This window comes from Chlamydotis macqueenii, chromosome 19 (assembly GCF_036417535.1).
Source record: "Chlamydotis macqueenii isolate bChlMac1 chromosome 19, bChlMac1.mat, whole genome shotgun sequence".
NCBI lineage: Eukaryota > Metazoa > Chordata > Aves > Otidiformes > Otididae > Chlamydotis > Chlamydotis macqueenii.
In genome coordinates, this window is record NC_141574.1 from 5,821,472 (window position 1) to 5,835,641 (window position 14,170).

General features: G+C 48.3%; 1 protein-coding gene across 3 annotated transcripts in view; it reads right to left on the reverse strand.

Moving 5' to 3' along the window:
* The window catches only part of SUPT6H (SPT6 homolog, histone chaperone and transcription elongation factor), a 29,045-nt gene that overhangs the window by 9,630 nt on the left and 5,245 nt on the right, over positions 1 to 14,170 (reverse strand). For all 3 annotated transcript variants that reach the window (XM_086762950.1, XM_086762949.1, XM_086762953.1), the window contains 23 exons: positions 12,777 to 12,917; positions 12,132 to 12,290; positions 11,870 to 11,940; positions 11,219 to 11,414; positions 10,436 to 10,520; positions 9,769 to 10,042; positions 8,393 to 8,494; positions 7,779 to 7,895; positions 7,343 to 7,432; positions 6,695 to 6,837; positions 6,279 to 6,430; positions 5,668 to 5,766; positions 5,364 to 5,493; positions 5,109 to 5,259; positions 4,545 to 4,699; positions 3,756 to 3,951; positions 3,271 to 3,410; positions 3,075 to 3,192; positions 2,369 to 2,445; positions 2,057 to 2,192; positions 1,503 to 1,640; positions 1,013 to 1,180; positions 357 to 484 (listed from right to left, as the gene is read on the reverse strand). In XM_086762950.1, coding sequence (XP_086619076.1) covers positions 357 to 484; positions 1,013 to 1,180; positions 1,503 to 1,640; positions 2,057 to 2,192; positions 2,369 to 2,445; positions 3,075 to 3,192; positions 3,271 to 3,410; positions 3,756 to 3,951; positions 4,545 to 4,699; positions 5,109 to 5,259; positions 5,364 to 5,493; positions 5,668 to 5,766; positions 6,279 to 6,430; positions 6,695 to 6,837; positions 7,343 to 7,432; positions 7,779 to 7,895; positions 8,393 to 8,494; positions 9,769 to 10,042; positions 10,436 to 10,520; positions 11,219 to 11,414; positions 11,870 to 11,940; positions 12,132 to 12,290; positions 12,777 to 12,885 — 3,134 coding nt within the window. In that variant the 5' untranslated portion in view covers positions 12,886 to 12,917. The remainder of the gene's footprint in view (positions 1 to 356; positions 485 to 1,012; positions 1,181 to 1,502; positions 1,641 to 2,056; positions 2,193 to 2,368; positions 2,446 to 3,074; positions 3,193 to 3,270; positions 3,411 to 3,755; positions 3,952 to 4,544; positions 4,700 to 5,108; positions 5,260 to 5,363; positions 5,494 to 5,667; positions 5,767 to 6,278; positions 6,431 to 6,694; positions 6,838 to 7,342; positions 7,433 to 7,778; positions 7,896 to 8,392; positions 8,495 to 9,768; positions 10,043 to 10,435; positions 10,521 to 11,218; positions 11,415 to 11,869; positions 11,941 to 12,131; positions 12,291 to 12,776; positions 12,918 to 14,170) is intronic.

Here is a 14,170-nt window from a genome sequence, read left to right on the forward strand (position 1 = left end):
GAAAAATACAATACTGCTGGTAGGACCAGGGAGTAACTAAGCAGAAGTGCACATGGGTTATTGAGTGATATGCATGTTAGGGAACAACTGTGCTCAGTTTAGTTCCTCTCAACCACAAAGAGTCTTTCAAACCATAGCAAGCTATATAATTAATGCTCTGCAGCTCACATTGCTGTGTGAATTTAGCTGCCCTTAAGAATCAGATTAATAACCAGCAATATCTGAACTTGGCCAGAAATCAGAGGGGCCACACAGAAATTCCTGGGAACACAGACTCCACAGAACAAGATTGCTTCAGACTGTCGCTCACGCTAACTCTGTACCCTGTATGACATTGAACGCAACCCAATACCCACCTATCGCCCAGCGATGCTGTGTCAATTTTGATGAAGCCAGCACAGTTGATAAACACCTTGGGTCCCATGTGACACATCGTAACCAGCTGGGTCCTGTTCTCCAGACGTGTGTTGTTTTGTTTTAAGATCTGGAGAGAGAGGTAATAGTATAAATCTCACTATTCAAACACAAGAGTTCTCCAGGAAAAGCAGAGCACTCGCACCGGACGCTGTGGTGTTCAAAGCATCTGACATAATCCTATCACAACTCATGAACTGTTGCCCCCTGCCTGTGTCTCAACACTGTATGAAAGGAGATGACTCCACAGGGAACAGCTCCAACTCTCAGGAAAAGTGCTGGCTTTTTGCCTCGTGTTTTCTACAGTATGGAGGCGTCTTGATACTCAGTAACAGCACATCCGTCCCTGTGGGTTCAGGAGCTAGCTAGGATTGACAGATCTGCCGAGTTGCTTGGGTCTATCAAGGACTTAAGTCCATGCACAGCTTTGGGGTTAGGTGCAGTGAGATAACACATACTAAAACACACGTTATCGGAGCTGTCAGCTGCATCTGGCACACAGGACCCTGACTCGGCTCATAACAGTGCTGCCATCAAGCCAACTCACACATTACCGGTGATGCACTGTTTTTGCAGGCAGCAAGAGAAGCCTCCTTACCTTCAGCAGATGAGTGCCTTTGCGTGGTCCCAGGCCACACACGTACTGCAGCAAAGCCTGGCTGTGAGGGTGAGCGATCGCCCGATTCACATCCACTCCCACCTCGTTCACACGGTTTATGAATTCGCAGTAGAGGGCATTCAGCAGATCCTCCTTCACCACGTGCTCCTGACAGAAAGGAGAGGCGTTAGCCTCGCAAGGAGATGCGTGCAACGGTTTGCCATAAACAAGCTGAGCTAAACACGACAGACCGGCTCTCAGGAGCTGTACTGCACCTCACAGATAGCCCTGAGAACAACCTAAAGGCAGGAGGTAGATAAGCTAAAGGAGGCAAAAAAAACGGTGCTACGTAGCCTCAATATGGCATAAAACAGGCAGAACTTGCACCAGTTCAACTCTAAATGCCTTTCTTTGACAGCAAACTGCTCCAGGCCACTTTCTCTTGCAAGAAGGATCTCCCCTGCCTGAGGAGCTCACAAGGAAAAGTTACCTGCAGAGGGTGGAGTTTTAGGCAGAGAATATCCTCATCGGAGCTGCAGACCTGGGCAAACTCTATGAGGGGGTCCTGAATGCGGCGTGCAAGGGAGACGGCTTGACGCAGCAGAGGTGGGTAATCCCGGAACTCATTCTGCAAGAGGCCAAAGAATCAGGGAAAACCCCAAAGGTGTTTTCAAACTCTGTAGCACAAATAGCAAAGATACATCAGACAGGGACAGAAACAAGGGAAGCATTTGGTGGTCAGGGCAAAGAGAGCTGAGGTCAAAGGCTCCAGGGAACTCTGCTGCAACTACAAATGAAACAACCCAATCCACTCAGCTGAGCAAGGTGCATTTCAGACTACATCAATATCTACTTTGTACATCTGCTGGTGCTGATCTCTTCAGGGAAGCCTAAGATGTTTTGCCTTGATCCAAAGATCAGAACGTCACTGTCTAGATGGATCACATGATGCAGCAGATGACACAACACAGGGCCAGCACAACAAATGGAGGATGAGACAGCATGAATGACAGACTAAGGGATAGCTGGAATAACAAAGTTCACCTCAGACTTCTTGCTGTTCATGTAGAGGATGGCCAGTTCATTGTCCACCAGCTCCACTCCAATAGAAGACAGCTGCTGCCCTTGATCCAGCTCGTGAACAATTCTCTTTACATCCTCCATCAGCATCTGAGCATCCCTAGGGACAGACAGCCAAAGGTATTGAGGGGAGAGCGCAAAGCTGAGTCCTGGAATCACCTGGGGAGATAACCCCAAGGGGTTACCTCACACCATGGACAGAAACAGTAAAATGTGGGCAGGCATGAGGAAAGGATTGCAAAGAAACTGGGAAGTGGAAGGAACACAAAGACTGACCTGTTCTCGCCTGCAATTGTCACCACATGAGGCTTTTTGTTCAGGAGAAATTTTTTCAAGGTTTCAATATCCTGGGCCTGGAAAAGAAAGAGAGACAGGCTAGAGTATAAAAGCAAGAGGGTTTCTGTACCGAGCTAGCTACCCATTGGGTTCCTATTTCACAGGGAAAACCCTCCCCCACTGCCACCACGACACGAACATGGCTAAACGCCTTTTCCACAGGCCGGCCTTGCAGGTCCTGACCACTGTAAGGACAGACAGGAAAGCTCTGCAGAGGAAAGACTGACATCATCACACTTCCATGTTACAGGAAATCAGTGTAAGTAGGGAATGGAAGTAAAAAACCTGCCCCAAGCTCCAGGAGGTCCCACAGCCTCTTGCTATTATAAGGTAATCAGGAAAAGGGGAGTTTCTGTAGCTGGGACCACATAAACTCACAAAACCCGAACATCAACAGAACTCAGGAATGGCAAGGTCCTGCCACTCCCTGAAAGAGGAGTAGAAGAGATGAATTGGAATTTAACTGGAAGCAACTGTTCTGCCAGAATAGTTACAGGGTGGGAAAAAGGCAGTATTCTCGCATGCAAGAGTGACAAGGCCTCTGCTGTCTTCAGACTGACTGTTCATTTCCAGCCCACAGTGGATTTCGTGGTACCAAAAGCAACGTGCAGATATTCATCTCAACAACAGCTGCACCAAGGCTCACCTTCTTTTCCCTCTCTTCCTCACGCCAGGCGTTCCTTCTCTTTGTGAAATGTGGCAATCGGAGGAAGTCCGTAACCTCACCCTCTCCATTAACAAGGGCACAAAACACGGGGTGGTCCCTGTGGAACAGAGATCACTCAGACATGGAGGAATGCTAAAGAGGTACATGGATCCAGAGGCAATTCCCCTCCTCCTACCTGGCTGAGGAAAATGCAATGCCTAGCACCCGAATCCCCTTCCCTTGGTTTTCATCCATGAAATCATCATCTTCCTCCACTTGCTGATCAGGACGGTAGGAAGCTACTTTTAGCCAGTTGTACAGTTTCCGGCTGCAAGCCTGGTAGAACAGAGAAGGGGAGAGAGGAGTGAGAAAATCCACCACAGATACTTTGGCATAGCCCTTCTCCACAGGGAAGGTCGTGGACTGCTCAAGGAAGCAAGACAGTATATTCTGCCAGGATTGGGACCAGCTCTCCGGAACCATGGAGCCTGTTCTCCCTCCCGCTGAGATACCTGCTTTTTTCTCCATCCTTGGGAAAGAACCAGACTCAGATCTCTGCCTGTCCCCTCCTGCTTCCCAAGAGCTTGTGTATGGCCTGTCAGCAGCTATCCCCAGCGCGCTGCAGGACTGTTAGCATTTGTAACCCAGCTCTGACTCAAACCCACCAGTCTCCCATCTCACCTTGAGCACATACTCCTTGGCTTCCACCAACAGCTTGTTCTTCAACTCTTTAGCCATCTGCACGTAGAGGAACTGGTTGAGGGACCGCTCAATAGCCATCGTACGCTGCCGATTCCACTCCTGCACCTGGTGGCTGAACTCATCTCGATAGTAGAACTGTTTGATTTCCTCAAAGTATGTCTGGTCGCTACCATAACTGCAAGAAATGAAAGGAGGAGATACAGAAGGGCTCCAAACGTCTGCATTGACACCACCACTGGCAGAAATCCTACACAGGGATGTAATAGCAGCACTTCAGATTCAGGGAGCCACCTGGAAAATTTAGAGAAGAGCCAATCCTCCCATCAACACCTCTTCAGCTGCAAAAGCTATGCTGCTAGACAAATCGCAGCTGAGCACCATACTGGCAGCACAGAGAGGCCTGATCAGTGCAACACAGGGCAGCCCACAACCACTCCAGCACATCCATATTCACAGTGTGGCTACTCAGATGTGCAAGGAAGGAACCAAGACGCACACAGTGAGGAGGGCTGGGAAACAAGCATAATCTTTCACAAAAATGTAAAGGCTTCTGAGTCTGCCTTCAAATAAATAAGACAGATGTCAAAGGTTTTGCTATGATGAAGAAAAAAGCAGGATCCTGAGAGGCTACTTGACTTTAAGGTGCAGAAAACCATGAGGTCATGACTTCCAGGAGCAATTTGTATTACAGAAGAGCTCTAACAGCATGGCAGGACTGGATAAACAAGCTCTCTCAAGGCATGGATGGCATCGCCAGTGAGGACTCACCCCTCCACTCCTTTCATATCAATGCTGATATCTATAGTGAGCAGGGCCTCGTCCTCTGCCAGGCTCATTTTCAGGAACTGGTCATCTCGCAGCTCCTTCACAGGCTTGTTCTTCAAGTATTTAAAGGAATAGGCATAGTGGGCTTCATCGATATCCTGGGAGAGAGGGGAGACAGCACGCATGCAGGGCATTCATGAAGAAAGACCCTTCTGTACACTGTAGCAGACAATGGTTTTTATTCAATACCCCTCACCGCTATGCCTGCCAGTCTGCATTTCCTTCCCCAGCAGGACACAGTGGAACGCATTCCCAGTCCCAGAGAAACAGAATTATTATTGAAGGCAACATCTCAATAGCAAGAATCAGGTCTGATGAAACACTGAGACTAAAAATGCAGCATGCTGCTAGGCTGGCCTCTACAACAGCCCAGCTCACGTGCTGTTCCAAGATTTATTCAGAGTTACCACTGATGTGGGAGAAGTTTTCAGATACAGAAATGAGTATCTGTATGTTATTTAGATCCCTCCCTGAACTGACCCATACAGTCAGAGTTCCCTTCCTTACCTTCTTCCCCTTTTTCGTTGGTGAAATGTTGATTTTAGCTCTTTCTTGGAAAGTCTGTCTCAGGACCTGTCTGACCAAAGGCTCCCTGGCTATCTGCAAAGCCACCATGTACCGGGCTCCTTCCAGCACAGCTTCAGGGCTTGGGAACTGACTAAAAGCAAAAAAGCAACATGAAGGATTAGGACTTGAAAATGCACCCAGATCCCCTCCCCTGTATCACAGCCACAGGACCTCCACGAAGATCCCCACACTGACCTACACACATAATCCTTGGCCAGCTCCAGGGGCTCTGCAGGGAACTGCTCTGTCTCATGACGCTGGTAACTGTCTCGGAGATTCTCTCCAAACTGTTCAGGTGTCAGACCAAACTTCTTAGCCAGGCCATCTGGGGAAAAAAAAAAAACAAACCAAACCAAAAAAATGATGAGAATGGTATTGTAACTTATACTGAGTAAAACTACAGGTCCTCCTTCTACAGGCGAGCCACACCACCCACAAGAGCGTGTGGGCTAGGCCACAGCACACTGCAAACTCAGCGTGATAAAAAAACAGCCCTTACCAAGCCCAGCTGTTTGACAGATGGTGTACATATCCCGACGGGAAGCCTGCTTCAGCTCAGGCCCTTTCTGTTCATCATCGTCTGCATCCTCCCCTTCACCTACGGGAAGGATAAGTTTAGCAAGGTCTCTTTACAGAAGCATCCAGACAGCTGCAGTGTGTTGGAAGCACAGCGAAGGGATCAAACACAACCTATACTGTGCAGAGTCCCTAAACTCCACAAACACATCTCAAAGGTCACAGTAGCCTTAAAATTATTCAGGGTTAGAAAAATACCCCGAAAATGCTATCTTCTCTTCAGTTTCACTCTTTTGCAGTTTTAATAGCAGTATTTCTGGGTTGCACATTAGAACGCATGTTGAGCTGGCTGATCCTTGCTTTGGCCCGTGCCATAAGGGGTGGTATTTAGTCCACGGGAAAAGCAACACTTGTGCAGTAAACTAAGAATGTTCAGAGATGCCTGGAAGAGTTGGGACTAACTTGAGATAGAAGAGAACAGCCAAGATGCTCTGTGCAAACACCTGGGGTTTTCAACAAACTGTCTTACTATTCTTTCGAACCAGGATTTTCAGTCAGCCCACAATTAGGAGACTAGCAAATCTGTGGACGAACCTTCCTCCTCTTCACCATCCTCTCGGATACGCTTTTGCTTCTTTCGAGCAGCCTTGGCAGCATTCTGCATCTTGGGGATGTCTCGCCCATAGTACAGCAGGAAGTGATTATACACGTCCTTCAGCTCGTCCATGGACTGCACGTCCTTCAGCCTAGGGCATGCAAAGCCAGCATGTTACAGCCTGCTCGCAGCTGAGCCGTGGTCAGAGCACTCAAGGAACCTGCTCTGCTACAGGTCAGGCAGATGGAGCACTTGGGCTCATCTTCCAAAAGAGTTTTAAATATTTCTCGCTACCGGCTTTGTGGGGAAGCTAAAATCAATGCACTGCAGTGGACAGAGAGCCTGCGCTGTATGGGCAGGTTAACACACATTTTAAGTCACTTTGGAATGGATGTAAGAAAGTCATGGCCCATACCTCTCCATGTCAGTAGTATCCAGAGCCCTTATTCCATCAGCCAAGGGCTTGTCTGGGTCAGCAGAGATTTGCTCGTACTGATAAGCCTGCATCTTCTCAAACAGACGCGTCAGGTTCTGCTTGCGGATCTTCAGCTGGGTCCACTAATACAAGAACAAAAACTTACAGTGAAACAGACCACAGCAGTGCATCACATCTGTCTCCTCCCTTCCCCAAAGCGGGGCTCCCAGGATCTTGGGATCTTTGTCATATAAAAATAATAATCAAAATCTTCATCCACAGCCAAGCCCAGATGTGACACGCGGCAGGTCTCATCTCAGAGGTGGATTGTATTAACAGGAAAAAAAAAAAAAAAAAAAAAAAAAAAATCAAAGTTTGGATCTACCTGACAGTAGAGAAGGAATCTGCACTCCTTGCAGGAAAAGTCACTACACAAAAGGAACTCAGTGAAGGGGAAGAACTCTCTTGAACCCTCTTTTGTCAGATAACTTTTTACTACCATGTGATAGCAAACACGCAAAAAAACTATAGGTAAAAGAAAGCATACAAGGTCGCCATGGACAAAACAAAACCTGCTGAAAGTAACAGGCTAGGTGGGAAGATATGTTAAAAGCTGCTGGGATAACATGCAGTGAAAACAGTCCTCACCTTCTCATCCCACTGCCAGACCCTCCACAGGTCGTTAATGTGCAGCTCTGGCTCCACGTACTCCTTTCTGTAGAAGGCGATGAATGGGACCTGGGTCAGAAATGAGACTCATCACCACCAAGCAGGAGACCGGGCTGTTCCTGGCAGCCAGGAGTCCAGAGAGTGCTCCTGGGCACTCTCCATGTGGGAGAACAAGCTAATGGGGCAACCATGTGGGAGATGTGCCAAGCCATGCCCCAGCTGCGTTGCCACAGCCCACGTAAGATTAGCTGTACTTTCAGTGAAGCACCATTTTGTCACAGGAGAGGCAACCAGACACGGTACCTCAGCCCTTTCTAGTCTGCTGCCCTAAATAGAGCCCCTCTGCTAATCCTACCTGGATAAGAAGACAGCAACTCAGACCTTATCTTGGCAATGAAGTTGAGTTGTGAATTACCTCAAAATGTTGATTTCTCATGAAATTCAGGGCTTCTTTAATCTTCTGGATGGTGCTCGGCCCCTTGCGGCTGAAGCTGCTGCTGGCTTGTCCACGGTCGAGGTAGTCAGAACTTTCCTAAAAGGAGAAACACATTGTGCTGATCGTATTCCTGACCCCTAAAAGAGCAGCCCAAGCTAAGGCTGGAAAATTGTGGTCCTTTTGTTAGCTGGCAATGCAGGCTTAGTTCTGATTTTAGACCACGGAAAAGCATCCTAGCCCTAACTGGCTTCAGGAAAACAGAGAAGTAGCATCTGGCCAAGGTAATTGACAGTTAAAAGCAGATAATGGCTAATGCTAGTTTAGTGCACAGTGGCTCAGAGATTTTTCAATCATTCTTGACAGTTATTCTTGCAACTTGTCTGTGTTCCTTTTTGTCCTTTTTTACGGATGCAAAAATGAAGACATGCATGTTAAATGACCTGCTCAAAACAACAACAACAACAAACAACAGAAAGAAAAGTATACTGCACACAGTATTCCTCTGAGCAGATTCCTGTAACAATGTCTCCAGGCTGGAAATCTGCAGCACCTTCAACTCCTCGTAGCACAGAAGTCTAGGCATGGACTTTTACCTGCAAGGAGATGGTGGGTGTTGCAAATGCATTCCTGTAAATCCAGTCAGCTTCTTCCTCCAGCTCATCATCTTCAGCATTCTTCACTGGGATGGATCGCAACTGTGAAAAAACAACAGAATGAGCAGAGGCATGTACAACACCATGGCTCATGCTAACATGTTTTCAAGAAGCCTGGAAACTATTGGTTAGAGCTCCAGGTTGCCTGTGGGGTCTCAGTACCTCCCACACCCAAAGGGCTTTGCTGAAGATAGCGCTTCAACACCTGCATCTTCTGAGCACACAGGAAACCTGCATCAGCTTTACACTAGGTAAAAGCAGGTAACAGGTCTGTTAAAGGCTCGTGGAAAGGCTTGTAATAGTACAAAATCTTCCGAGACAATCAAGTCTGGGTACCCTCACTTCCTACCAGACTCCCAAACCCTCTGCTGTTACATCCTCTGTTCCAGTCTATCTGTGCCTCTTCTAGCCTTGTTATCACTTTTCTTGCTGCAGCCACAGAATAACAGAACATAAAGCAGCTCCAAACCCTCTCTGGGCATTTAGTCCCAGGCAATTCTCTTTCAGGAGTCCTGCTCTAATCGTCACTGACATCCATGAAGACAACACAAATGTCTGAACAGGCCACACAGGGCCAGAAGACATTATGCACAAGCATTCCCTTGTGCTGTGCACTGGCATGGGAAAAAAGGTCCTTCTGAAAACCTGGCAGCGTCAGACATCCCATTTCACAAAGAATGGCAACAAGCCTCTGCGCAGAATTACATTAACATAGACGAAAGGGAGATCGAAGCGCATAGACTCTTCAGGGAAAAGCTGAATACAGGGTAAAATTAAGACAAAAATACGAGATAACAGAATCATTCCTAGCAGCACAAACAGGACTTCACATTGAGAGCAGCGTAAGTTCCAATCGCTTGGATTAAAGCGAGTTTCAAAAACACCTTGCACGGTTACATGACTCATCAACACTTACGTGTTGGCCAGAAAACCCTAGCAAACCTTCTCTGGCACTGCAGCTTCACTCTTGCCATCCAGAGATACAACTCACGTGATTACTGACAGCATCCAGCATCCTCGGCAGAGCGCAAGCCCTGCATCACTCGCAGGAACGCAACACTGGCACCCAGTGGCCAAAGAGAAACTATGACCAGTGCTAAAACCGGGCTTGCAGAGCTAGAACCGTTCACGCCACTGTCATGCTTGCATGCAGAGTTTCAGTCTATACGTTTGAAAGGTGGGATCTTCAAAGAGGGAAAAAGAGATGCCAAAATCCAGCCAGCAACCAGGCGAGAAAGCTGGCCTGCAGGTCCCAGGCCTGCTGTACTCGGTGGGAGCTGAAAGGCTGCCTGCACACCAGGACCCTCTTCCCTCACCTGGAACCTCTCAGGCATGTCTGTCACGCGGATCTCGTTGTCCTGGTCTGTAAGGTGACTGCTCTCCAGCTCACTGGGCTCGTACATCTCAAAGATACTACGCCGACTGACACGCTTCTTGGTAGTCTTTTTGGGTCGTACACGGGTCTCCCCTTCAGTTTCTTCATCCTCATACTCATATTCCTCCTCCATCTCCTCATCATACTCGTTGTACTTCTCAAACTCATCATAGTCAAAGTCCACACCAAAGATTTCCTGGGCTTCCTGCAAAGCACTAGAAGACAAAAACTACTGTTCAGCCCCACGGTGCCGCTCACAGAACTTCTTTCTAGCCACAAAGAGGTGGCCAGAGCACCTAAGTCTAAGCTTTGGTTTTGCACCTATGCTAAAAAATCACAGATAGGTACATAACTCTGAGCTTTACGTGCAAATAGTTCTCTTAAGGGACTGGTTTTGGTATGCCTGTAAAAAAATCTAGGGGAGAAAGGAACAAGTCAGGTATTTAAGAAATCACAGGCTAAAAGCCCCATGTTTAAATTTACTAGGTTCCTTTGGGAAAACAGACCAGTGGTATCCAACCACAAGCTGAATCACTCTGCAGTTGCAAGAATGAAGTAAGCTGAGCACTGTTTTCAAGGCTCCAGGCCAATTTCCAATCAATACTTACGCATCTGTGTATCCAGGGAGCTTCTTTCGCCACTTTGGCTTCTTCAGAGGTTGTCCATCGTCATCCACAATGAAGTCATCGATGTCTGGACATTGAGAAGCAATTTATCAGCCAGGACAGTCGCATATTCAACCGGTAGCTCTGACAAAGCTCAGCTCAGCCAGCGCAACTATGAGCCTCTACCACAGACTTAGGCTGCTGCTGGCTGATAGCCTGCCCAGCTACCCACAGCATCTCCTACACCAACCTCAGACATTCCGGGAACCTGAACCGCAATAACAAGCTAGAACAAACTTCCACACGCAGGCAAAGGCATCTGGCAACTATCTGCAGTTCAGTGCACTGAAAACGCAGTCAGAAAAGGCCTTGCTGCTTTGGAGAGTAGACAGAAAGAATTCTTGAAACTCTTTCAATACGGTACTAGCAGTGGTGATGGGCTGATGCTGAAGAGGAGAAGTAGGGCAGGCATGTGCTGTGCTGCTAGGTACTAAACTGTGCCTTGACCTCCCTCTTTTGAAGCATTTCCATTTTGGAGGCAGCTTAGAGGAGACGTTCAACACCTCAGCACACGTAATGTGCTTCTGGACAGAGCTGTTTAGACAGACAAACTAAACCTGCCACCCAGAAACATTTAATTCTAAAGATTGTACTAATTAGACCAGCAAGAGCTTGACACAGCAGGGCCACAGCCTTTGGTTACTTCCAGCTCAGAGAAAGTCTTAACTCAGTTCCTGTGTTTTAATCCTAGGACAAATTCGGATGTAATTGACCATTCACACTCACCAGATTCATCTTCCTCCTCCTCCTCTTCCTCTTCTGGTGGAGCAACAGGAGCTTCAACAGCTTCCCCTCCCTCTTCGCCTTCACCATCCTGAAAGATTTCTTCAGCAATGGCTTCTTTCTCATGTTCTTCCTTTCCGTAGTCTTCCTCTTCGTCATCTTCATCATCGGACATTTTTCGCACACGCCTGAACTTTTGCTGCAAGCAAATAGGCTTGTTAGTGCACATAATTCCTGGCACAGACACTCAAGCTCAGTGCGGTCTCTGCCAGGCCAGCGCTGAACTTCCTCTGCCGGAACCTGAGAGGGAGCAGCATGGAGCCCAGCACAGCGCAGGCACACAGGGGAGCAGAGCCACCCCTCAGGAGCCGCGCTGCAGGTGCGCATCGGGCACAGCGGGTACGCAGCGTAACTGCCTACTGAGGAACGCGTCGCATCCCGGCCTGTCTCGCTTGCGTGCTGTCACCACCAGTGTCAACTTGGCTTGAGGTGCCTCTGGCAAGCGTTATGGAAGGAGCGTTAGAGCCTGTAACAGCTTGCACTGACTTCAAGAGAGCAGGAACAGACGGGAGGCACCGCTCGCTCACGCCAGGCAGGAGCCCTTTGTGCTAAGATGCACAACACTGTTAACAACGGCATGGGAACACAACTCACTCTTTTGACTTTAACGCCCAAGTTCTCTTCAATGAGGTCAAAATCATCATCCTCCAGGCGGTCATCAAAAGCTAAGAGAAGAAAGCAGAGACAAATTACACTCTCCCTCTACTAAGCAGGGAATGGACCAACCAGTGAGAAGTGTACAGCTTCCTCAGCCCATGCAGATACCCAGGGCAGAGTGGGAGAGCTCTGCTCGCCGACAGGGCAGTGTGAGAGCATTACGCTGCGGCCTGCTACGAACAATCACCATAAAACTTACTGCGCTTTCTCTTTTTGTGGCCAACGTCATCCTCGGAGTCTCCAGAGTCACTGGCTTCTTCCTCCTCTTCCTCTTCCTCATCGTCATCATCATTAATGAATCCTTTCAGGTTTCCCTGCTCATCTTGATCATCGAGATTCTCCTCCTCCTCTTCCTCATCTGGTGGAGAGCAGCAAGTGTTAGACAAGTACCCACTGGTTATCTGCCAAGACTCCTTTTCCATTCTGTGCAAATGGCATCTTCCCTCATGCTATCCACACAGAGAGTTTTAACTGAATGCTTCTACTGACACAGAACCCAGCCAGCTGCTCGTGCCAGAACCTCACTTCTTGTCTCGCGCTCTCTCTGCGGAGGGAACAGGTGGAGTGGTCACACTGGGAGAACTTCTCTGCTTTTACTGTTTACTATTAAACTGTGCCACTGCAAGTCCCATGGGCGTGAAGCAGTGTATATTCTATTGCCAAATATAAAACCCACCTAAGCACTCTGAGGAAGGGAAGCACTTCAACAGCTGAGATTATCGACTACAGATGGCCATGCTATTATAGCGTAGTTATTGCTCCATCTGCAGAGTCATGGGATGGAAAGTAGAGCAGCGAGGCACACAGACAATTCAGCAAACTCAGAACAGACAGGCAGACTCACCATCCTCATCTTCCTCAACAAACTTTTTGGTTACTCTGGGCACAACCTCCCCATCCTGATTGTACTCCTCCTCCGACTCCTCTGCTTCACTTTCTACGAAGTCAGACATGATTGCAGCGTCTCACGCACGGCTCACAGGAACTGGGGAAAGAGAAGACATCCACAGAATCAGCTGAGCGAGCAAAACACAAGCACTTCCCCCTGCCGGGCTTTGGAGAGCAGACAGCTAAGGCAAGAAGGTCTCATCCAGGCCCCGAATTACCCAGCGGCCAACTCGCCTGGCCAGCCCTGTCACTGGAGATTAGGAAAGGAAAGCCAGCAGCCAAGTGCTGCTAGCTCCTGTCAACCCGCATCTCAGCGAGCGGGACAGGACCCGTCACAGCAGCGTTCGTTACGCGGCCCAGCTCCCAGCTGCGGCTGAAACGGTGCAGGCAGCCAAAGCCCTTCATCCCGTCCACAGCCTCCCACGCGGCCAGGAAAGCAACCCCACCAACACCGCACGGTGTCAGGCACGCAGTCCAACGAATTAGGATCTTAATATGATTAATCCTCACTCAGTTAATGAAATCAGGGCAATGTCGGGAGTCGCACTCGCAGGTTGTTAGCAAGGCTCTGTGGAGATCTGGGGAGCCCCACGGAGCAAACAGGAGAGGCCTGGAGGGTGCTGCAGGGTTGGGGCTGGGGGCTGTCGGCTGCCCAACTCCACCGTCCCACATGGCCAGAGCTGTGGCTAGGATGTTCCAGGCCAGGGGCCTCCGGTTGGAGATTAGGAAGTAACAAGACAGTACAGAAATGGGGTATTTTCTACATCCAGAACCTTTTGTTTGATGTTTTTTCCCCAACTGGGGTTTCTGGAAGCAGCCTAAATCAAGCTTGGCACAAAGTGAAGTGCGTGTCCACAAAGACACGGCTCAAGTTCTGCCTGCTTGAGCCTTCCACTTCTTGTGGTTACAAAACTTGCTGCCATTTTTTAAATTTTCAAAGGATTTTTTTTGTTGTTGTTTTTAGTTCCTTTTTACATACAGCAAAACAAGAGAAGCTTCCAAAAGTCACCTATAACAAGAACCAAATCAATTCCTCAATCGGCTGTGAAGATGAAAAAGCCAGCCCAGGAAGAAGAACCAGTCTTTGGGAAGGTACAAAAAGAAGCTCAGAGGAGGTGTCAGATCTGAAGCCAAAATCTCCATGTTAAATTACACTGGATGTAATTTAACAGCAACAACACAAAGAGAAAAAAAGATGAGAAAATAATTCCACACGCCAGGGAACGATACAAACACACACACACACTTCAAAACGTTCTCATAATCACTTCCCCACTGCAAACAAACAGCTGAAGGAAATCAGTCCCATACAGGACAACCTGATCAAGGCTTTGCCACGACACTGCTCGT